This window comes from Chiloscyllium punctatum, chromosome 41 (assembly GCF_047496795.1).
Source record: "Chiloscyllium punctatum isolate Juve2018m chromosome 41, sChiPun1.3, whole genome shotgun sequence".
NCBI classification, from domain to species: Eukaryota; Metazoa; Chordata; class Chondrichthyes; order Orectolobiformes; family Hemiscylliidae; genus Chiloscyllium; species Chiloscyllium punctatum.
In genome coordinates, this window is record NC_092779.1 from 25,105,503 (window position 1) to 25,131,046 (window position 25,544).

The following is a 25,544-nucleotide window of genomic DNA, read 5'->3' on the forward strand; positions in this document are numbered from 1 at the left end:
TTATTCTCCACCACATGCTGAACCACAGCAAGAACCTCAGAGTCCATGTTGAGACTTGGCATTTATTTGCACAATTCATGGACTTAAATAAGCTTGTTTGTTATACATTATATTATGCCAATAAATTAAAGCTTATACATACATTTTTCAAAATAGGCCAAACCAGTTTAAAATACTCAGCATACGGAGGAAAATTAAAATAATCAGACAAAAGATTTTCAAAAATATATTAAGTGAAGTGAAGAGCTGGAAGCATGCAATATTGCACTTTATTAGTGGTTTACAAGGTAGGGAGCAAGTGTGGGAAACATGTTGCTTAGATAAAGTTCTTCACCCTGTTTTCCTACAGGAATACAATCTTGCGCAAATTATCAGGAACTTGGAAGGAGAAAGTAGGAGAAAATCCTCTTGGACAGATGGCTCACCAACCAGTGTGAGAATGTAAGCTTCAAGCTGGGCCAAGATGAAGCAAATAAAGTCATTACAGTCAGATAAAAAAAAGTGTCAGGATCAACATATGCAGAGTGAAGGGACATAACTGTCTTGATAACATGATCAGATTTTCTTTCATTAATGCAAACAGGATGTTAAAAGAGAAGAACATCACGTTGAGAATTTTATTGATCAGCAAAGCAGGAGGTTTGTCTTTTTCTTGAGCATTTAAATGGGTGAACAGTAAGGACACTGCTCAAAGATGATAGCAGGTTTAGAGACCCTCGCTTTTCAATATCAAACATATTAGCTTCTCTGTATTCAATATGCACTGGACAGCCCATCAACTATACAGCTACATTGCAACAAGTCAGAGACAGATAAATACAGGGGACATCCATTTAGCTGATGATCGCACCAGCATTTTGGAAGAGTTACCTAATTAGTTCTACTTTTTATTCACTTCTCTGCACCACCTCCCCACCCCCGCTCACAGCACTCCAACAATTTCCTCAAGTGGCTGTCCAATTTCCTTCCAAATTTACCATTCCATCTGCATCTCACCCTTTCAGGTCATGCACATTAGACCATCGCAATTTATTGCGGCAAATAAAGTTCTCATTCCCCTCCACTTCTTCTGCCAAATATCTGATTTCCTGCTGCTGACCCTCCTGCCAGTTTCTCCAGAGCAAGTAATGAGGAACTACCAATTCTCTTCTGGATTTTGAACACCTCTAAATCCACTCCTGACCCTCACTGTTCTGAAAATAATCCCAGCTCCCCCAGTCTCATGATTCAACTGAAGACGCTCATCCCTGGTGTTGCTTTGCATCCATTCCAAGATCAAACTCAACAGCAAAGTAGTAAATCCAACACTTCAGCTGAAAAATATTTTCCGACAGATGAGATCTCTTTTAGACTAACATTGTCAGGCATACCAATGACCAGATACAATGCCCATCTTTTCTGTGTTAAGGTTAGACCCCTTGGGGAGTTTACCTCAGACACATAGCTGATGGCATCTTTCAGGTTCAGCTCCCGGAAAACGCTGAGGATCTTATCCCGACTAACTTGTGCCGATTTCCTCATCATTAATTTGCTCAGGTACTTTCTATCAAAGTTTGTCCACCTGTGAATAGAACACAAAAACAGCTGGCATTGCTTTATGTACATTAACCAAATTGCGTGTGCAGTGTGTGGGGGCAATGGTGGCTCAGTGGTTAGCACTGCTGTCCCACAGCACAAGGGACAAGGGACAGGGGATAGAGGATCGATACCACACTCTGACAACTGTGCAAACTCCACACAGACATTCTCCCCATGTCTGCGTGGGTTTCCTCTGGATTTCATCCCATATCCAAAGATTTGTAGGTTAGGTGTATTGGCCATGCTAAATTGATCATAGTGTTGAGGTATGTGCAGGTTAGGTGGGTTAGCCACTGAAAATGCAGGATTACAGAGGAAAGGTGAGGGGTCAGGTGGGATGCTCTTTGGAGGGTCAGTGTGGACATGATGGGCTGAATGGCCTGCTTACACATTATCAGAATTCTATGAAGAACCTTTTAAAAATCTAAAATAAAGATTTTGTGGTACATTATGATGAAATTATAAATTGTACTGTTCCAGAGGGGATGTCATGCAGTTTGGAACATTAGATTATATTTTCAGTACTAGCATAGATCTTGAAAGTACCAGATGAAATGCGATCCAGTACATCTCCAAAAATAGTAAACCTTATTTGATTAAATAATGAGTATTAACACATTATGCTAAATATTTAAAGTACATTGGAAAATAAATTCTACCACAAAAAATGGTCACATACTTGTCTCGAAGATAGTTGTGTCCAATTTGACCAGAGATGTCTTCTATTGCAGAAAGAATGTGATCAAAAGCCTTAAAAAGCACAATTATTTAATAAGTGAGAAGAATACTCTTGTAACATTACTGTACAAATTGTTGTTTTTAAATATCCTCAATAAGACAACACTTTAAAATAATTCCCATTCACAAAGTGAAACTAGAATTGATATTTGTTTAGAAACAAATATTGGTTGAATTTTTTCTTCAGATGATTAATTACAAGATTTTTGAGATTTTTATTTTCTTAGCTCTTACAGTGGCCTGGGCATCACTGGCAGGGCTAACTTTTGTTCCTCATCTCAAATTGTCCTTGAATTGAGTGGTATACTTGGTTTTGCTCACTGAATTTTCAATGCTGGCCAGAGGCACAGAGGAAGTGGTATCTGCTGCCAGTACTCCAGTGACCCAAAGACCAACATCTCAGGAGGGACCCAAGCCAGAGGTGAATGATGGCTGGAAGGGGAATTGCTGGGGTGACAGGATGTGCTTGCCCATGGGGGCTGGCAGCATTTGGCTCCTGAGCCCAGGACTGCTCATGACCTCCATGGAAACAGCACCATGCAGCATTCACATTATCAGTACCAGAAAGGCTCTCTGTGGTATTGCACAGGTTCAGGGACTCATGGTCCAGACTCATGGCCGGCTTCAGCAGTAGTAACGGAAGAGTAGCCCAGAACCAAGATGTCAGCCAAGTAGGTGAGCGTGAGCGAAACCATGAGATATACTACAACTGGACAAAATAGTAAAACTATCACTGTAATTTCGTGTTATTTAAACAGAGATCCAAGATGGTTCCAGAGACTGGCAACACTTTGTGAATGCATTCATTGCATTTAGTCTTTGTGACAATATTAAATAAATCTAAAATAAATATGATGTGGTATATTAGTTTCATGACTTGTTAGTCGGTTTAATAGCAACAATGATAGAAGTCAGATGTAGTGTATTTAGAACACATGAAACCTGTGTGTGTGGATGGGTCTTCAATTAAACATCTGCAATTATTATTTCATTATTCCTTGTTGATATTTAAGCCTAAGAGAAGCACAGCATAGTGAAAATAGAGGTTTCCTATGCTTACACGGTCACTGTTGTGCACTGACCTTGCAGGTGCACAGAGCTTCAGGGGAAAAGTTAGAGAATGTACTTTCTTTCCAGACTTCCCACATGACCCCAATGCTGAGTGAACACCACCAGTGGTCAGATGTAGCCCTTAAATGGGCAAGAATTTCCCACTTAAGAGCCTCAGCGTGGGCAGGCGATCTCCAAGCCACAGATAAAGGACCTAACCAAGCCAAAGGTTTGGGGATCCCCAACGATCACCCTCCCAACCTGATTAAATGCTTTTCCCATAATCCAATGCGCAGAGGTAGGGACAATAAATTCAGTCTGGTATGTTCAAACCCTACCGTGAAAACACAAGAATTTGAATGGAGTTTTTTTTTAAAATGCAAACAAAGTAGTTAGTTCCAACTGCTCTTTTGCTGCTGAATTTTCATAAGAACACAAATGGCTCACTCATGTTGATTAGCAGAAAATGAGCACTCCAGTAAAGGAGTTAAGGAATCCTCCTTTTACACATTTATTGGATCCTGAGAGACAAGAACTTACTCTTCCATGAAGTTTCTCATTGAGTAAAGGTTCCTTCTGCTGGGTCCTCTTTACTTTCAGCCATTTAACCAAAGGTTTGATCGTCAGACCCTGAAAAACATTCCAAACAAGTCTTCATCTCTGATAGATAAAATAAAACATAGTCCTGAGCCACAATGTAATCTGTCAAAACTCTTGCAATTTGTTTGTATTCTACATCATGGGTGGCACGGTGGCTCAGTGGTTAGCTGTCTGCAAATGTCTGCATGGCGTTTGCACATTCTCCCAGTGTCTGCGTGGGTTTCTTTCGGGTGCTCTGGTTTCCTCCCACAGTCCAAAGATGTGCAGGTCAGGTATGTTGGCCATGCTAAATTGCCCATAGTGTTCGGTGGATTAGTCAGAGGGGAAATGGGTCTGGGTGGGTTACTCTTCAGAGGGTCAGTGTGGACTGGTTGGGCCGAAGGGCCTGTTTCCACACTGTAGAGAATCTAATCTTAAAAAAGATCATGAGGGAACTACTTCCACAATAGGGTCCAACTTTACCTCCAGACTGATCCTTTGGTATTAGGAGAATAAGGGTCATTCAATGCACGATGAAGGGCTTTTGCCCGAAACATCAATTCTCCTGCTCCTCGGATACTGCCTGACCTGCTGTGCTTTTCCAGTGCTACACTTAGGACATTCAATGCATGGCCTGTGCTGATGAACAATATCAGCAGATAGATTCCTATTCACATTTATATCCTGAAAGCTGAAGTTTTTTTTTCCAGAGTGTAATCAGCATTAAAATGCAGGGAATGCAGCAGCTATTTTACACTCTGCTACATTCCCCCAAATAACAATTCTATAAAAGCCATGTACTGATCTTTCGGGATGATGACTGAGGGTTAAATATTTGGCAACACAACTGCTCCTCTGCTCTTCTCAAGTCATTACATGAGATTATAGATTTATACAGTACACAAGAAGCCCTTCAGCCCATGGAGTTTGTAATGCCAAACCTATAATTCTGCCTTTTGTCGTCCCACTTTCATGCACTAGACACAGACTTGAAGTCAAGAGTGTGGTGCTGGAAAAGCACAGAAGGTCAAGCAGCATCTGAGGAGCAGAAGAGTTGATATTTCAGGCAAAAATACTTCATCAGGATTTCTTGACTCTAATCTCCAGCATCTGCAGTCCTCACTTTCGCCTCCATAGACTTGAACATTAGCATATCATTTACATCGCTAGAATGTTCTTAGTTTGTAGCGTTCCATTCAAAAGATTGAATACCTTATTGGCTTAACTGATTGAATTACCATAGCGGGTATGGACAAAGTAGTGTTAATTACCTGAAAGATGACAGTGAAATACACCACAATAATGGTTGTACTGATAAACAGTCGCCTCTCATGTATATGCTGGGAGTCCAGCAAAACCACTAGAGCAAAAGCTACAGCTCCACGCAGGCCTCCATATGACATCACCACCTGATCTATAATCTCCAGCTGCACCACACGGTAATGGTTCAGAATCCAGGTCTGAATTACAACACCTTTTAAAAAATTGGAAGAGTGGGAATGTTTTAGTTAAAGCTCAAATCTGTTAATGTTTAAAAAAATGCATACAGCACCTTTTAAGTCAAAAGCACAGTATTGTTGCACAAACCAATACTTATTTTGTATCACGTGACATGTGGCAGGATTGGCATACAGATGCCAAAAGATGAACATTATTTTGTAAGCAATGCAACCTTTTATTGTTCCAAATTAGTATTTTGGTTCCTTACTGAAGGGGAGTTTTGTTTTTGTAAGTTCAATTCCATAAGTCATGGTAGCTATGTGATAACTTATTTGTTTTCTATTTGGAAGTCTAGCCTGAGCCATTTCAGTCTGTCCATCCTTGGTTACAGTCTACAGAAGAGAAGGTACCATTGGTGACCAATCCACATCAGGAATCAAGAGATATCTTGTCTATTGTGGCCCGACTGCTTTCCTGTCTGAGAATGCAATCAAGCGTTTGATCTAAATCCCTCACAAACTGAAGCAAATAATTTAAGAAGCCTGTACATGTTTAGATATCCAAATGTTAGTCAAACACACTAACATGCTTGTATTGTATTTGATTGGAATGTATGTTGTCATAAATAGCATATAATAATTAATATTAAGTCATAAATAAAACAGAATTCATTCATCTCGAGTTGCAAAATAACCCACAACAAATCTATGAAACCACTGCAAACAAAATCACAAAAACACTATCCTGGTGGTAAAATGGACAGTGAATCTCAGGAAGGATACATTGGCTTTGTATGGAGAACAATGCAGATTTCCCAGAAAGCATTTGGGGCAGAAAAGGTGAATGTATGAGAACAGGTTGCATTCACTAGAATGTAAAAGATTGATGAATGATCAATTTGAGATATTTTTTGAAGGGTCACTGAACTCAAAACGTTAACTTTGCTTTTTTCTCCTTAAATGCTTCCAGTGTGGAGTTTTTCCAGCAACTTCAGTTTTTGCTGGAGATATTCAAGAATGAGATCTGGTAGACAGAAACAATTTCCGCTGATGGGAACATTAAGAACAAGGGAATATAAACTTAAAACTAGATTGAGGGAGTTCAGAGGGAACAACAGAAAGCACATCTTCACACAAAAGCTAGCAAAAATCTCCAACAGCTGAGTGTCAAAGTGGTGATTGCTATATTTTGTTACGTCAAAGTATTAAGTGACGGGAAGTTAAAATACAAATGACACAAACAATAAAAGGACCTCATTAAATAGAAGAACATGATTGAAGGTTTAGGGTGTAGGTTTGCTCGCTGAGCTGTAGGTTTGATATCCAGACCTTTCATTACCTGGCTAGGTAACATCATCAGTGGCGACCTCCAAGTGAAGCGAAGCTGTTGTCTCCTGCTTTCTATTTATATATTTGTCCTGGATGGGGTTCCTGGGGTTTGTGGTGATGTCATTTCCTGTTCATTTTCTGAGGGGTTGATAGATGGCATCTAGATCTAGGAGTTTGTTTATGGCATTGTGGTTGGAGTGCCAGGCCTCTAGGAATTCTTTGGCATGTCTTTGCTTAGCCTGTCCCAGGATAGATGTGTTGTCCCAGTTGAAATGGTGTTTTTTTTTCCATCCATGTGTATGGAGAGAGGGTTGTGTCTTTTTGTGGCTAGCTGGTGTTCGTGTATCCTGGTGGCTAACTTTCTTCCTGTTTGTCCTACGTAGTGTTTGAGGCAGTCCTTGCATGGAATTTTGTAGATGATGTTGGTTTTGTCCATGGGATGTACTGAGTCTTTTGAGTTTGTTAGTTTTTGTTTTGAGAGTGTTGGTGGGTTTGTGTGCTACTAGGATTCCGAGGGGTCTTAGTAGTCTGGCTGTCATTTCTGAAACTTCTTTGATGTATGGTAAAGGTGGTTAGGGTTTCTGGCTGTGTTTGGTCTGCTTGTCGTGGTTTGTTCTTGAGGAATCTGCACCCTTTATTATTTGAGTATCCGTTCTTCTTGAATACGTTGTGTAGGTGGTTCTCCTCTGTTTTCCAAAGTTCGTCTGTGCTGCAGTGTGTGGTGGCTCGTTGGAATAGTGTTCTGATACAGCTTCGTTTGTCTGTGTTGGGATGGTTGCTGGTGTAGTTAAGTATTTGATCAGTGTTTGTCGGTTTTCTGTATACGCAGGTTTGTAGTTCTCCGTTGTCCTTTCTTTCGACTGTGACGTCCAGGAATGTGAGTTTGTTGTCGGTTTCTTCCTCCTTGGTGAACTTTATGCCTGTGAGGGTGTTGTTGATGTTAAATGTCTCTTCTGTCTTGTTTCATTTTGTGATGACAAAGGTGTCATCTACGTAGAAATGACAGCCAGACTACCAAGACCCTTCGGAATCCTAGTAGCACACAAACCCACCAACACTCTCAAACAAAAACTAACAAACTCAAAAGACTCAGTACATCCCATGGACAAAACCAATATCATCTACAAAATTCCATGCAAGGACTGCCACAAACACTACGTAGGACAAACAGGAAGAAAGTTAGCCACCAGGATACATGAACACCGGCTAGCCACAAAAAGACACGACCCTCTCTCCCTCGTAGCCCTACACAAGGATGAAAAAACCCACCATTTCGACTGGGACAACACATCTATCCTGGGACAGGCTAAGCAAAGACATGCCAGAGAATTCCTAGGGGCCTGGCAATCCAACCACAACGCCACAAACAAACACAGAGATCTAGATGCTATCTATCAACCCCTCAGAAAACGAACACGAAATGACATCACCACAAACACCATCCAGGAGAAAGATATAAATAGAAAGCAGGAGACAACAGCTTCGCTTCACTTGGAGGTCGCTACTGATGATGTTACCTAGCCAGGTAAGGCCACAAGACCATAAAACATAGGAGTGAAAGTAAGGCCATTTGGCCCATCGAGTCCACTCCGCCATTCAATCATGACTGATGAGCATTTCAACTCCACTCACCCGCATTCTCCCCGTAGCCCTTAATTCCTTGTGACATCAAGAATTTATCAATCTCTGTCTTGAAGGCATTTAGCGTCCCGGCCTCCACTGCACTCTGAGGCAATGAATTCCACAGGCCCACCACTCTCTGGCTGAAGAAATGTCTCCGCATTTCTGTTCTGAATTTACCCCCTCTAATTCTAAGGCTGTGTCCACGGGCCTAGTCTCCCCGCCTAACTGAAACAATTTCCTAGCGTCCACCCTTTCCAAGCCATGTATTATCTTGTAAGTTTCTATTAGATCTCCCCTTAGTCTTCTAAACTCCAATGAATACAATCCCAGGATCCTCAGCCATTCCTCGTATGTTAGACCTACCATTCCAGGGATCATCCGTGTGAATCTCCACTGGACACGCTCCAGTGCCAGTATGTCCTTCCTGAGGTGTGGGGACCAAAACTGGACACAGTACTCCAAATGGGGCCTAATCAGAGCTTTATAAAGTCTCACTAGCACAACGGTGCTTTTATATTCCAACCCTCTTGAGATAAATGACAACATTGCATTCGCTTTCTTAATCACGGACTCAACCTGCATGTTTACTTTTAGAGAATCCTCGACTAGCACTCCCAGACCCCTTTGTACTTTGGCTTTACGAATTTTCTCACCGTTTAGAAAATAGTCCATGCTTGTATTCTTTTTTCCAAAGTGCAAGACCTCGCATTTGCTCACATTGAATTTCAGCCATTTCCTGGACCACTCTCCCAAACTGTCTAGATCCTTCTGCAGCCTCCCCACTTCCTCAGGACTACCTGCCTGTCCACCTAACTTTGAATCATCAGCAAACTTCGCTAGAATGCCCCGAGTCCCTTCATCCAGATCATTCATATATAACGTAAACAGCTGCGGCCCCAACACTGAATTCTGCGGGACACCGCTTGTCACCGGCAGCCATTCCGAAAAAGAACCTTTTATCCCAACTCTCTGCCTTCTGTCAGACAGCCAATCCTCAATCCATACCAGTAGCTCACCTCAAACACCATGGGCCCTCACCTTGCTCAGCAGCCTCCCATGTGGCACCTTATCAAACGCCTTTTGGAAGTCTAGATAGACTACATCCATGGGTTTCCCTGGTCTAACCTACTTGTCACCTCTTCAAAAGAATTCCAACAGGTATGCCAGGTTTGTGGGCGACACGGTGGCACAGTGGTTAGCATTGCTGCCTCACAGCGCCAGAGACCCGGGTTCAATTCCCACCTTAGGCGACTGACTGTGGAGTTTGCACATTCTCAGTGTCTGCGTGGGTTTCCTCTGGGTGCTCCGGTTTCTTCCCACAGTCCAAAGATGTGCAGGTTAGATGAATTGGTCATGCTAAATTGCCCATAGAGTTAGATGCAGGGGTAAATGTAGGGGAATGGGTATGGGTAGGTGCGCTTCGGCGGGACGGTGTGGACTTGTTGGGCCGAAGGGCCGGTTTCCACACTGTAAGTAATCTAATCTAAAAAAAAATCAGGCACGACCTCCCCTTACTAAATCCATGTTGACTTGTTCTAATCAGACTCTGATCTTCCAAGAATTTAGAAACCTCAACCTAATGAATTTTACCAACAACCGAGGTTAGGCTAATTGGCCTATAATTTTCCATCTTTTGTCTTGATCTTTTCTTGAACAAGGGGGTTACAACAGCAATCTTCCAATCATCCGGGACTTTCCTTGACTCCAGTGACTTTTGAAAGATCTCAACCAACGCCTCCGCTATTTCCTCAGCCACTTCTCTCAGAACTCTAGGATGTAGCCCATCAGGGCCAGGAGATTTATCAATTTTAAGACCTTTTAACTTTTCTAGCACTTTCTCTTCTGTAATGGCAACCATACTCAACTCAGCCCCCAACTCCCTTTAATTGTTGGGATATTACTCATGTCTTCCACTGTGAAGACTGACACAAAGTACTTGTTAAGTTCACCTACTATTTCCTGATCTCCCATCACTAGGCTTCCAGCATCAGTTTGAAGTGGCCCAATGTCTACTTTTGCCTGTCGTTTGTTTCTTATGTATTGAAAGAAACTTTTACTATCATTTCTAATATTATTGGCTAGCCTACTTTCATATTTGATCCTCTCCTTCCTTATTTCTCTCTTCGTTATCCTGTTTGTTTTTGTAGCCTTCCCAATCTTCTGATTTCCCAGTGTCCTTGGCCACTTTATAGGATCTCTCTTTTTCTATAATACATTTCCTGACTTCCTTTGTCAGCCATGGCTGTCTAATCCCTCCCCAGATAAATCTTTCTTTTCTGGGGGATGAACCTCTGTAGTATCCTCAAATTATACCTACAAATTCCTGCCATTTTTGCTCTACTGTCTTCCCCGCTAGGTTCTGCTTCCAGTTGATTTTCATCAGTTCCTCTCTCATGCCCTCGTAATTACCTTTAACTGTAACACCATTACATCCGATCTTGCCTTCTCTTTCAAACTGCAGATTGAACTCTACCATATTATGATCGCTGCTTCCTAAGTATTCCCTTACTTTAAGATTTTTTTATAAAGTCTGGTTCATTACATAGCACTAGGTCCAAAATAGCCTGCTCCCTTGTGGGCTCCATGACAAGCTGTTCCAAAAAGCCATCCTGTAAGCATTCCATGAATTCCCTTTCATGAAACGTCTGGATATCAAACCTACAGCTCAGCGAGCAAACCTACACCCTAAACCTCAACTTGAGCTACAAACCTTCACAAACCTTGCAAAACTGATTGAAGGATTGAATGATAAATTTCCATCATACACTACAGCACTCACCGATAACTCTGTAGACAGAGATGAAGACTAGGGTGAGAAGGATAAAAGCTGTGTTCCATGTCCATATTTTTGTGTCCACTGCAGAGATTCCCAAAAACATGAAGATAATGGTCTCTGCTCCACTTGCCAGCATTTTCATTGCGTATCTGACAGTGGTGATTGACTGCTCACAGAGGTTGGCTTTTACGTATTTCTGACAGCAGATGCCACAAAACGTAATGCTGACGGAAAGGAACCAAGACGTTTAAGGACAGGGAGAAGAGAAGTTAAACCTTAACAACACTGACAGAAATTAATCGCAACATTCATTAGTGGTCTTTAAACATGTCCCTGGGGAGTCCTGGAAGTATAGCTGCCCAATTACAGAGAGGAGTGTAGCTCTTCAGCCAGCTATTCCCAACAGGAGTGGGAGACTCTACTGACTGCCAAGCAATCAGTCTCTTACCACTCCATAATCATTAAATGGATGTTTCAACACCTAACAGAGGAACAAAGACTGCCAGTCTATTCTACAGCCCATGCCAAAATTCCTACTTCGTAAAAGGAGTCTAAGAAGCCATGGAGCTCTCAGTTTCTCAGCTCTGAAGACTGCCAAGTGATCTCTAGAAGTAACCCATCAACTACCATACTGCCCAAAACTGTAGACATTTCAAGTTATAAAATAAAACACTCTAGTTCACGTCCTCAGCTGTGAATGGGCAATCAGTTGCGTACACAGAATGGAGAATGGACATCAGAGCCCAGTCACAAAGCCTCCCCACACCCAACGTACCTTCCCGAGCACTCCCCGAAGGTGCAACACTTGTCTATTTATCTCCCCACTCCTCACTATCCAAGGCTCCAGACAGGGTAAGCAGTGATTTACCTCCACTTTACTCACTCAATCTGGTCTACTATACTCACTGCTCACAATGTGATCGCCTCTATGTCAGGGAGATGAAATGCAGACTGGGTGACCTCTTTACAGAATGCCTGTGTTCTGTCTGCAAAACTAATTGAGCTTCCAGTTGCCTGCCATTTCATGTTTCCTGGCCAATATTTCTCTCTCGGGCCTGCTTCGGTGCTCCAGCAAGAACATCTCATTTTCCTCCTGGGGGCCCTGCAACCTTCACAACCCAATGTTGAATCTCATTAATTTTAAAGTCTGAACACCTTCTAAGTTGTTTAGCCACCCCTAGACCCTGTTGTGACATGGACTGTTTTCAGTAGAGGTAACCTGTTTACACAGTCTGATTTGTCCCTGTTATCAGCTTCTCTGTTTCCCTGTCTGACTACCGACCATCCCTTTGTCTGTCTAACTTTGTTTCTTACTCTCTGGGCTCCATCTCCAATTATTCGCTCACTCCTTCCCAATGGCACCCCCCCTACAACCTCTCCCTGTCATTAGCATGAATCCGACCTTCTCCAAAGTACTCAGTTCTGAAGAATGGCAGACATAAAAACTCAGAACTGCTGATGCTGTAAATCAGAAGCAAAACAAAAACAAATGTTGCTGGAAAAACTCAGCAGGTCTGGCAGCATCTGTGAAGAAAAGGGAAATCAAAAAAGGTGAACGTTCAGGTTGAGGGGAAGGGTCGCTGGACTCAAAACGTTGAATCGGATTTCTCTTCACAGATGTTGCCAGACCTGCTGAGTTTTTCCAGTAACTTCTGTCTTTGTTAAACCTGCTTTCTCTCCACAAATGTTGCCAAACCTGTTCAGTTCCTCCAGCAGTTTGTTTTTAATTGACATCGAGTTTGTCCATCTATTCTGAACATTTAGTTTGCACATTCCCTGCCCACTCCCTCAATTCACAAATGTGTAAAAGGGACACTCATCCAAATTTATCCATTTTTACTGTGAATGAGCCACAAGAGTCAAATGTGATCCTGTGTTCAAATACAAAATAGGACTAGCTCAGTTTCCAATAAAGAGTAGTGATCAGACATTGGACACTGACTAATTATAACTGCAACCCAGATGGCAATCAGTTAATTCTGAGATATAAACTAAACATAGTAAAACTGAGACCTAGAAGATGCTAACTCAGTAGGAAAGACCCTCATTCCCCTGTGTGTCCAAATCATTGCCCATCCACAGCTGATACTAACTACAATTAAGTGAGGGAACAGCTGGTCAATGTTGACTAGATTTTTTTTAAAACTACTTACGCTAATATAGCAGAAAGTGAAAGCATTTCTGCAGTGAGGTAGGACAAGTATGAAATGACAAAGACAAATCCAGGTTCAATCACTCTCACATGCTTGGTAAATCTGGTTACCAGGGACAACAGGAATGCAAAGACGATGCCAACAGCAGTTCCACCCAAGCTCACAACAAAGAAAGAAACTGCAAAGAAAAGAAGTCCCATATTAGACATCAGATTTTACATTTTACACATCAAAATATGAACAAGGATGTCATCTGAACAGGAATTTACATGGTGCCTTAATGAATTATGATATTCTAAGGTACATCACAGGAGTATTAACAAAACACCTACCTAGATACTGGGGCAGATTGATTCTTGGTCAAAAGGAGGTGGGTTTTTCAGGGAGGAAATTCCTAATGGTTATAGTCTAGCTGCTGAAGGCATGTCCACCAATGGTAGAATAGTTACGATCAGTTCAAAAGGGGGCAAGGCACATTCAGAGGATGGTAAGGAGTTAGAGATAGGAAGAAGCAATTTAAAAGCAAAAATTCAGCAAGTTATGATCGAGGCATCGCTTAATCAATTTGTCACATCATTTCATGGTCACAGGACAGATCAGTGAACAGAATATGATGCAAATGATGATACGGGCTGCAGGTCTTTAGCAAGGCTTAAGTTAATGGAAGATGGAAGCAGTGTATTGGAGTAGTTAGTCTGGAAGTAACAAAGGTATGTAAGATGGTTCCAGCAGAGGAGCTAAGGCAGGACCCCACATGGGTGACATTATAGAGGTGGAAATAGATCTCTTCCGTACTTTCAGGTTTGAATTCTGTTTCTTTCAAAAATGGTCGACCTTGTTGAAATCAAAATAGCCAACACTGTTACATAACTAGTTCCAGAAGCTTCTGAACCCTCCTGAATTGCATAGACAGACATTCTCGCTAAAGTTGACACAAAAGGATCCAGATATAAGCCATTTCTTTCCAGCCAATTCTGGACAAAGGGAGACGCCAAGACCCATTATGTGAAAGTAAGCACTAATGCTTTTACAGTTACCTCATGACCTCCAAATGGAAATTCTAATGGGGAGGGAAAGATACATTGTTAGATTAACAACCTTCCAATTAGCCCACTCAGATGAACCATCAGCATCTGAAATACCCACCCTTATTGCTTGACAAATATCAGAGTTTGTTAAATTGCTCAAGTGTACAATTCTAGGATTTGAAGTCAGTAACTTTGCAGCCTCAAGAGGGAAAGCAGAACTCCAGGCTGAGTTGGCAGCCTGCCTCTCCATGTCAGTGTTCACATTGCTAGCTGGAAAGAAACCTAATGTGTTACCTGCAAAAAAGGGGCAAAAAAAACAACCGAGCCCAGCTCACCAAGGGAACGATCGTTGGACACGGAGCTCCAGGAAATTGTAACAAACTAATTTTTAATCTCTCAGATTTACTAAAACTTGCAATTTAAGATCCGTCTTCTCTATAATGGGGTCTTGATCAGATGGTCCAATGGGCTGAGGAATGGCAGATGGAGTTTCATTTAGATAAATGCAAGGTGATGCATTTTGGAAAAGCAAATCAGAGCAGGACTTGTACACTTAAATGGTAAGGTTCTAGGGAGTGTTGCTGAACAAAGATCTTGGAGTTCAGGATCATAGTTCCTTGAAAATCGAGTTGCAGGTGGATAGGATAGTGAAGAATGTATTTGGTATGCTTTCCTTTATTGGTCAGCACATTGAGTATAGGAGTTGGAGGTCATTTTGCAGCTGTACAGGATATCGGTTAGGCCACTGTTGGAATATTGTGTGCACTTCTGGTCCCCTTCCTATTGGAAGAATGTTGTGAAACTTGAAAGGGTTCAGAAAAGATTTACAAAGGATGTTGCCAAGGTTGGAGGATTTGAGCTACAGGGAGAGGCTGAACAGGCTGGAGCTGTTTTCCCTGGAGCGTCAGAGGCTGAGGGGTGACCTTATTGAGGTTTACAAAATTATGAGGGCCATGGATAATATAAAGAGACAGTCTTTTCCCTGAGGTTGGGGAGTCAATGAATAGAGGGCATAGGTTTAGGGTGGGGGGGAAAAGATATAAAAGGTATCGAAGGGGCAACATTTTCAAGCAGAGAGTGGATGGAATGAGCTGCCAGAGGAAGTGGTGGGGACTGGTACAATTACAACATTTAGAAGTCATCTGGATAGGTATATGAATAGGAAGGGCTTAAGAAGAATACAGGCCAAGTAAATGCAAACAAAAAGGACTAGATTAGGTTGGGATATCTGGTCAGCATGAACGAGTTGGACCGAAGGATCGGTTTCTGTGCTGTACATCTCTATGACTTGTTGTCTCTATTCTGCCTTCCTTAATTTCTTGAGAAGTCATGTATGTTTGGAATCATAAAGTCATTCCCTGCCATTTTGAATGTTGTATTAATCAACCCTATCTTTTATTTCACCATTAAAAGAATTTTGCTATGGGTTTATTTTAGAAATTAGAATCCAAAAGCCAGGGTTTTGTGTTGCCCTTCCATCGGTGTCAATAAGGGATGGGAATAGAGAAAGGGAAAGCAGTAAGTGATATCTCACCATCTCCTGTTTAAGAGGGGAACAGGACTCAAATTATATTTACCCCATTTCCCCATTATTCATGACAAGATGGATATGTAATGGGACGATCATCTCTGGACTAAATATTACTCCAAGTTTACAAGTATGCTTCAGCTTCAGACAGTTGTCAGGCAGAGTCAATGGGTAAGGAAAAGAATTTTTGGATTAAACTAAATAAAGTGGCTTTGGCATCTCCAACATTTACTTTCAAAAGAGTGTCAGGTGTAGCTCACTGTTGCCCCAGTGGTATATGAGATTATGGGTCAGATTTTTGCAGAGTCAGGAAGATATACTTCAAACAAGTATTGTCAGAATCTGGATTTGGAGATGCCTCCTACATTTCTGGTACATCCAATTTTCATTGGTAATGGAAGGACGATGGGCTGTCAGTTGCCAGGCACAAATTAGCTGAGCCATTTAAACTTAAATTCGCAGGACAAGTTGATCTGATCTTTCTTCCAGGAAGAGCCTCAGCCCACAAGATGTGTTCCACAGCTTTATCATTGAGGTATCAATGCTCATGAAGACCAGAATAAAAAGGTATATAGAACTATTGAGTTATTTTAAATCCCTTGGCTATTAAAGTTTGGAGCAAAAATACCCCATTGTTTTTTACTCAGGCACAGGCAATGCCAAGTAGTAGTTTCTATAAATATCTGAAAAACTTTGACTGCTATGATGATGCCATTGTTATTGCTTGACTGCTTCCACAACCTGCCCATAACAGAGCAAGAGTCTTTAAGCTCCTAGTTTAATTAATGGCTCCAAGACATTATTTACGGGTTAGTTATTTCTGTTGTAAGTCTGTGAAGGATTTAAACTTACTGAAGGAGTTTTCATGAATTAGATTACTTCTAAAATAAAAATTTTGTATACAGCAGAGTTGAAGAAATCTATTTCATCTCAGCATGAAAGTTGACATGGATGTGGATTACAGGGACCAATACTTAACAAGACTGAAGACCAAGTCCCAGGAAACTGAGGCAGACCTTTTAAACAGCCTTCACAAATGAAACGCCATGTTGTTCAAGGCCTTTTCCCCTCCACCCCCAACCACCCCCCAAAACTTTTTTTTTTAAATATCAGGGCTGCAAACCTACAAATTTCTCAACATGTTACTCATCACCAAGATAAAACTCCAGCTTGGAGTTCAGACAACACAAGACTTGTATGTGGTCTAGTCCAGAGCTTTCAGTGCAGTCCTACAGGTGGTGCCAACATTTCTGTCCAACTGCAACTGAAACTGAAACTGAAACAATGTTGGAGCACCACAGGGAGTGATTGATGGGATGACTGCAGTCCCAAGCATAACAAGTTTCCTTCCATACAAAAAGACACTGATTTGGTCATTTTCCAACACATGCTTCAAACTAACACCTACAGTGCAGGTTTGATTGCCTTTCAGCCTGTGGTAGATTTAAAACCTTCTCCTCAAATCTGACCCCAAGTATGGAAGGCAATGTCAAAGAGACACTGAAAGAAAAGCTGACAATAAAACAGCATAGAACGGAGGAACAGTAGACATTGAGCCAAGGGCTTTGGCTAATGGGATTAGGTCAGATTGGGATATCTGGTCAGCATGGACAAGTTGGATCAAAGGGTCTGTTTCCATGCTGCACAACTCTATGACTTGCCTTCAGGCTGATCATTCACGAACAAAAAGGATATTTAGAGAAAACCAGTTGCTGTTTGGCGGGTTTGGGGGCAAGAGACGAGATAGAGAGAGTAGATGTAGCGTTGTGCTTTTGTACTTCTCACTTTTGCGCAGAGGTGCTGTCATACCTATGCCTTTGAAATAATCCAGGCCTTCAATGTTTTCTCCTCCAATTGCAACAAATGAACTAAAGACATTGTACAGCACCTTAAAAAAAGAAAAAGTATTATCAAAAGCAACCCATGCCGCAGAAAGATTACTTTACCAAAATTTTATATTTGGATACAAGAAGCTCCCTACATTCAGACATCTTAGGTTTTTGTAATATATCTTAAATACTGAATGACATTCTTGCCTGCACACACAAGTACAAAGCAGACATCTAATTCAAATATGTAACATTCTATGGCCATCTCTTTTATACAACAGTTGACACCAACATGTTTGCAAAACTAAATTCCTTAGTTGAGTAGATAAAGTTAGAAGTTTCTTTAAAATAAAAAAAGAGTCGTCAGGTAAAGTTATAAGAGGAGCACAAGAACACGTGCAAGACATGCAACTTCATGTGAGCATCTTACCAGGAAATTAGGTCATGTCTAACTCAGTATTGTAACCCCATCCATTCACTTTTATTCTATTATCCTGAAACTTTCAATATCCTGGCTGCACCACCACCTGAAACTTGCTATTGACACTTCAACAGCTTTCTGGAGCAAGGGGAAAAGAGGAGACCACAGTGAAACTACTTTAACGTAGGATGCCCATTAACTATCAACCTAATATTTCCCATCTTGTAACTGCCTCATACCACTCTCCCAACCTGCTACCCTCACAGTCCTGATTAACTATTGGACCCAAATAGCGAGAACAAGCATCACTCCTCATTCCCTAGCTGTCACCCAAAGTGTTCCAATATCTGCCCTATTAACAATGTGTGAGGACTATGCAGTTTGCCAGATTAACTATTTCAGCTGAGCTCCACTTGTTAACTGAAGTCATTTTTACTCCCAGTTACACAGCCATGAGCACAAAACCCAGCCTAGCACTTCTTTACACTGCATTGTCAGAGGTGAAGGCATCAGATGAAATATTAAAACTAATACATTCTGACTAATTCCAGCTTAAGTGAACATAATTAACCCCACGCCACTCAGACAGTAAAAGAAATGCATCGTCATTTACGTTAGCTAACAGTCTCAACCCTAAAACAATAACATATCAGATGTATTTAATTGGTTATGGAGGGCTTTGAGATACTCTAGTGTCATGAAAGGTGCTACAAACAATAGATTATTTTCCCTTCTATTTTAAGGACCTTGGTGTGCGTGAACTGGTTGTCATACAACCTACACAACAGGGGTTATACTATAAAAGCAATTCAGCATTTGAAAGCACTTCAGAATGTAATGATAAATTACAGCTTTCTCTACACTAACAGTTTTCAATGAATGTAGATAATGCCAGCATTATCCAGATGTGTAAAGTATGAAAAATGTACCTATTTCATCTATTCACCCATTTAATGAAAAATATAACTTAATTGAGAGTAGAATCACTCATTATGACAATTCCTACTCAACACAAAGATGACCAACGTGGAATCGGTCGAGGAGGCCAATTAGTCCCATTCCTCTTCACTGTGCCCACATGCCTAAAAGATTGTCTTCAAGTATCTATCCAATTCCCTTTAAAAACACCTCTATCATCCTTGCAGATAATAGGTTCTGCTCAATTAAACTCTTGCCCAGAAGTGCAAATCTGTCCCTTTATTGTACCATCAGTTGGAGGAGGTGGCTTTCCTTTGACTATCCTATCTGAAAGGAAGCTGATATTGTACACCTATCCCTTGTTCAATTGTACCCAAGCTTCTCCAGCCTAATGTTATAACTAAATTTTATGGGAGCTGTGCCTAAATTGGGAACAAATGTTCTCAGAAAAATGCATGACAGAAATGTGGAGGATGTTTAAGGAACACTTGCTGATAGTGCCAATAGGATTGTCCCACGGAGGCAAGGACGGGATGGTAGGGTGAAGGAAACTTGGGTGAAAAGGGATGTAGAACATCTTGTCAAGAGGAATAAGGAAGCTTAAGTTTGAGGAGGCAAGGATCAGATAGGGCTCTTGAGGGTTACAAGGTAGCCAGGAAGGAGCTGAAGAATGGATTTAGAAGAGCTAGAAGGAGGCATGAAAAAGCTTGAGGGTAGGATTAAGGAAAATCCTAAGGCATTCTATACTTATGTGAGGAACAAGAGGATGGCCAGAGTGACAGCAAGGCAAATCAAGAATAGTGGAGGGAACTTACATGTCAGTCTTACATCCATGGTGGGCAAATTAGAATCAGATGTACAGCATGGAAACTGACCCTTTGGTCTAACCGTCCATGCCGACCAGATATCCCAACCCAATCTAGTCCCACCTGCCAGTACCCAGCCCATATCCCTCCAAACTCTTCCTATTCATATACCCATTCAAATGCCTCTTAAATGTTGCAATTGTACCAGCCTCCACACATCCTCTGGCAGTTCATTCCATACACTTACCACCCTCTGCGTGAATAAGTTGCTCCTTAGGTCTCTTTTATATCTTCCCCCTCTCACCCTAAACCTATGCCCTCTAGTTCTGGACTCCTCAACCCCAAGGAAAAGACTTTGCCTATTTATCCTATCCATGCCCCTCAATTTTGTAAGCCTCTATAAGGTCACCCCTCAGCCTCCAACGCTGTAGGGAAAACAGCTCCAGTCTGTTCAGCCTCTCCCTGTAGCTCAGATCCTCCAACCCTGGCAACATCCGTGTAAATCTTTTCTGAACCCTTTCAAGTTTCACAACATTTTTCCAATAGGAAGGAAAACAGAATTGCACATAATATTCCAACAGTGGCCTAACCAATGTCCTGTACAGCCGCAACATGACCTCCCAAATCCTGTACTCAATACTCTGACCAATAAAGGAAAGCATACTAAACGCCTTCTTCACTATCCTATCTACCTGCGACTCCATTTTCAAGGAGCTAGGAACCTGCACTCCAAAGTCTCTTTGTTCAGCAACACTCCCTAGTACCTTACCATTAAGTCCTGCTAAGATTTGCTTTCCCAAAATGCAGCACCTTGCATTTATTGGAATAAAACTCCATCTGCCACTTCTCAGCCCATTGGCCCATCTGGTCCAGATCCTGTTGTAATCTGAGGTATCCCTCTTCGCTGTCCATTATTACTTTTGGAGGCATCTGCAAACTTACTAACTTTACTTTTATGCTCGCATCCAAATCATTTATGTAAATGACAAAAAGTAGAGTGCCCAGCACCGATCCTTGTGGCACTCGACTGGTCACAGGCCTCCAGTCTGAAAAACAACCCTCCATCACTACCCTCTGTCTTCTACCTTTGAGCCAGTTCTGTATCCAAATGGCTAGTTCTCCCTATATTCCATGAGATCTAACCTTGCTAACTAGCCTCCCATGAGGAACCTTGTCGAACACCTTACTGAAGTCCATATAGATCACATCTACTGCTCTGCCTTCAATCTTCTTTGTTAAGTCTTCAAAAAACTCAATCAAGTTTGTGAGACATGATTTCCCACTCATGTTGACATGATAGCCATGTTGACTATCCCGAATCAGTCCTTGCCTTTCCAAATACATGTACATCCTGTCCCTCAGGATTCCCTCCAACAACTTACCCACCACTAAGGTCAGGCTCACTGGTCTATACTTCCCTGGCTCGTTTTACCACCCTTCTTAAACAGTGGCACCACATTTGCCAACCTCCAGTCTCCCAGCATCTCACCTGTGACTATCGATGATACAAATATGCCAGCACGAGGCCCAGCAATCACTTCTCTAGCTTCCCACATAGTTCTTGGGTACACCTGATCAGGTCCTGGGGATTTATCCACTTTTAACCGTTTCAAGACATCCAGAACTTCCTCCTCTGTAACCTGGACATTTTGCAAGATGTCACCATCTATTTCCCTACAGTCTATATCTTCCATATCCTTTTCCACAGTAAATACTGATGCAAAATATTCATTCAGTATCTCCCCCATTTTCTGTGGCTCCACACAAAGGCCGCCTTGCTGATCTTTGAGGGGCCCTATTCTCTCCCTAGTTACCCTTTTGTCCTTAACATATTTGTAAAAACCCTTTGGATTCTCCTTAATTCTATTTGCCAACACTATCTCATGTCCCCTTTTTACCCTCCTGATTTCCCTCTTAAGTATACTCCTATTTTCTTTATACTCTTCTGAGGATTCACTCGATCTATCTTGTCTATACCTCACATATGCTTCCTTCTTTTTCTTAACCAAACCCTCAATTTCTTTAGTCATTGAATATTCCCAATACCTACCAGCTTTCCCTTTCACCCTGACAGGAATATACTTTCTCTGGATTCTTGTTATCTCATTTCTGAAGGCTTCCCATTTTATTGGCAAAGATTCTGAGAGACAGGATTTATGATTATTTGGAAAACCATAGTTTGATTAGAGATAGTTAGCATGGTTTTGAGGGAGGCAGATCATGCCTCACAAGCCTTATTGAATCGAGGATGTGACAAAACACATTAAGGTAGAGCAGGGTATGTGGTGTACATGGATTTTAGTAAGATGTTTGATATGGTTCCCCATGGTAGGTTCATTCAGAAAGTAAAACGACATGGAATACAGGGAAACCTGTCTCTCTGGATACAGAATTGGCTGACCCATAGAAGACACAGTGTGGTAGTAGATGGAAAGTATTGGTGACCAGTGGTGTTCCGCAGGGATCGGTTTTGGGACCTCTGCTCTTTGTGATTTTTATAAATGACTTGGACGAGGATGTGGATGGTGAGGCTAGTAAGTTTGCTGATGACACGAAGGTTGGTGAAGTAGTGGATAGTGTAGAGGGCTGTTCTAGGTTGTAGCGAGAGATTGACAGGATGCACAACTGGGCTGATAGGTGGCAGATTGAATTCAATCTCAAAAAGCATTACGTGATTTACTTTGGAAGGGCGAATTCGAATACAGAATAAAAAAAGGTTAAAGGCAGGATTCTTGGCAGCATGAAACAACAGAGGGATCTTGGAGTCCATGTCCATAGATCCTTCAAAGTTGCCACTCAAGTTGATCGGGTTAAGGCAGCATATGGTGTGATGGCTTTCACTAGCAGGGGGATTGAGTTTAAAAGCCATGAGGTTTTGCTGCAGTTCCATAGAGCCCTGGCTAGATCACAGTTGGAATATTGTGTTCAGTTCTAGTCGCCTCATTATAGAAAGGATGTGGAAGCTTTAGAGGGTGCAGAGATTTATCAGGATGCTGTCTAGACTGGAGGGCAGGTCTTAAGAAAGGTTGAGTGAGCTAAGGCTTTTCTCATTGGAGCGAAGAAGGGTGAGAAGTGACTTGGAGGTGTACAAGATGAGGAGACACAGAATAGTCAGAAACATTTTCCCAGGGCAGAAATGACTGTCACGAGGGGTCACAATTTTAAGGTGATTGGAGGAAGGTTTATGAAGATGTCAGGGGTAGGTTCTTTACACAGTGTGGTGGGTGCATGGAATGCACTGCTAGCTGTAGTAGTAGAGTTGAATACATTAGGGACATTTAAGCAACTCTTGGATAGGCACATGGATGATAGTAAAATGAAGGGTATGTAGGTTAGATAAGAATAAAAGATTGGCATCAACATCAAGGGCCGATGGGTCTGTACTGTGCTGTTCTAGGAGTTATGTTCATTTGGTAAATCTCCTGAAGTATCATCACACTCTTTCCAGAAACGCTACTCTTAACAAGGTTATGTTGTCCTTGGTTTTTTTCCCCCACAGCAGTTATAAAAACACCGGTTCCAGGGTGTCTAGTTTGGATGGGTTTTAGGGCCAACTTGATCATAGCTAGGAGATACTGCCTCAGGGAAAAGGCTTTCAAGTTTTAAAACAACACTCGGATAATGAAAAGAGGAGTGGCCAGTTCTCCCCATTCAGATTTATTCTGGCTTGGATGGTGTTGGTTTTAGCAGTCTGGCTGCTCAGAGCAGTCAGTTGTTTTGAAGTTGCTGGACTTGAAGCAGCAGGCCCATATTATCCTCCCCCTCTCTGACATCTCTCCAAGACGACCCTGGGTTTGATTTTACCTTTTTTATCCAAGCAGGGTTTATGGGGATTGTTGCAAGAATTTGGAACAGTATTATTAAATTGGGATAGTCTGTTGGGGTTTTTGGGATAGGTTGTTATTCTGTTCTGTATTCAGTGCTAACCACAGAGCCACCGTGCGAAGCCAGACTTGCTCCAACTCAAAATCTTGGCAAATCTCTTCTGCACCTGTTCTAGTGCAACTGCATCCTTCCTATATAGTGTGGTGACCAGAACTGCACACCATACTCCAGCTATGGAGCACAGTAGTTCAGTGGTTAGCTTTGCTGCCTCACAGATCAAGGGACGAGAGTTTGATTCCAGCCTCAGGCAACTGTCTATGTGGAGATTGCACATTCTCCCCATGTCTGCGTGGGTTTCCTCCGGGTGCTCCGGTTTCCTCCCACAGTCTAAAGATGTGCAGGTCAGGTGAATTGGCCATGCTAAATTGCCCATAGTGTTCAGGGCTGTATAGGTTAGGTGCATTAGTCAGGGGAAATATAAAGTGATAGGGTTGGGGAATAGGTCTGGGTGAGATACTTTTCGAAGGGTCAGTGCGGACTTGTTGGGCCAAATGGTCTAGTTTCCTTATACTGTGGAAACAATGATTTTAACTAATCTATCTACAGCTCCATCATAACCTCTTTACTTGTGTATTCAGTACCTTGCCTAATATAGGCAAGTATCCCATATGCCTTATCTACCTATCCTTTGATCTTCAGGGATGTATGGACTTGCACCACAAGGTCCCTCCACTCCCCTGTAGTTCCTAGGGTGCTAGCCTTATCAGTCCTCCCCAAATTATATCACCTCACCTTTCTTGGAATTAAATTCCAATTGTCATATTTAGCACATCTGATCAGCCTGTCGATACTGTCCTGTAATGAAAGGCTTCCCCTTGTTATTTATCACACCACCAATTTTCATGCCATCTGCAGTCTTACTGATCATACTTCCTACATTCATATCCAGATCATTAATGTATATAATCAACAGCAAGGGACTCAGCACCAAACCCTATAGCGCACCAATAACTTCCACTCAAAAACATTCCTTGACCATCACTGCTCCCTGTCATTTAGATCAATATTAGATCCAGTTTGCTAAATTGTCCTGGAGACCATAGGCTGTTCAGTTCTTCACTAGTCTGCCTGCAAGACCTTGTCAAAAGCCTTCTTGAAGTTCATGTCGACTACATCAATTGCATTACTCACATCTACTCACTTCCTCAAAAAAAAGTTCAAATCAAATTTGTTTGACATGATCTCCCTCTCAGAAAGTGAAAGTCTATGCAGCAGAGATACTTATATTGAGTGGATGAGTAACATGAAGACTGAAACTTCAGGTGTAATTGTTGGGCGTTGGGGTGCATTTTATGTTCAATGACTCGTCTCTGAAACAGCTGAAAACTACACAAAAACCAATCGTCAGCCAGAATAATAAACATATTGTACACCAGTGATTTGGCTCCACACAAATCTCCTGTCACAGGTTTGGATACAGAAAGAAAAAGAAAATAGATCTAGCTCAAGGTCCTGATGGGCTAAGATGTATCATCCAAATTGAAAATGAACACATCAGCACAAATCTGAATTTGGTCCCTTGATTAACAATTAGAAAAGGAGAACGGCCGAGGAGTTAACGTGCTGCTAAACCTACCACAGTGACAGCATCATTCAGTAGAGATTCTCCAAACACAATGATGAACAACACTTCGTTTACGTGGACCTCTTCAAACACAGCCAACACAGCCACTGGGTCAACTGCTGCAATCAGACTGCCAAACAGGAGGAATTCCAATAGACCAGCCTGTAGGTGTCCTGCAAACAAAGTTGAGACCACAAGGAATTTTAACTTTCAGTTGTGACTAGGGTAACAATAACAACTTACATTTGCGCGGCACATAGTTAATGTTGCAAAACATCCAAGATGCTTCACAAAAATATT

The 25,544-nt window shown here is 41.8% G+C and overlaps 1 protein-coding gene across 2 annotated transcripts in view; it reads right to left on the reverse strand.

The window, feature by feature from the left end:
* The window catches only part of LOC140464928 (sodium/hydrogen exchanger 3), a 133,373-nt gene that overhangs the window by 19,807 nt on the left and 88,022 nt on the right, over window positions 1–25,544 (reverse strand). For both annotated transcript variants that reach the window (XM_072560566.1, XM_072560565.1), the window contains exons 3-10: window positions 25,257–25,417; window positions 17,631–17,709; window positions 13,266–13,443; window positions 11,116–11,336; window positions 5,217–5,419; window positions 3,907–3,996; window positions 2,258–2,328; window positions 1,432–1,561 (exon numbers count right to left, since the gene is read on the reverse strand). In XM_072560566.1, the coding sequence (XP_072416667.1) occupies window positions 1,432–1,561; window positions 2,258–2,328; window positions 3,907–3,996; window positions 5,217–5,419; window positions 11,116–11,336; window positions 13,266–13,443; window positions 17,631–17,709; window positions 25,257–25,417 (1,133 nt within the window). The remainder of the gene's footprint in view (window positions 1–1,431; window positions 1,562–2,257; window positions 2,329–3,906; window positions 3,997–5,216; window positions 5,420–11,115; window positions 11,337–13,265; window positions 13,444–17,630; window positions 17,710–25,256; window positions 25,418–25,544) is intronic.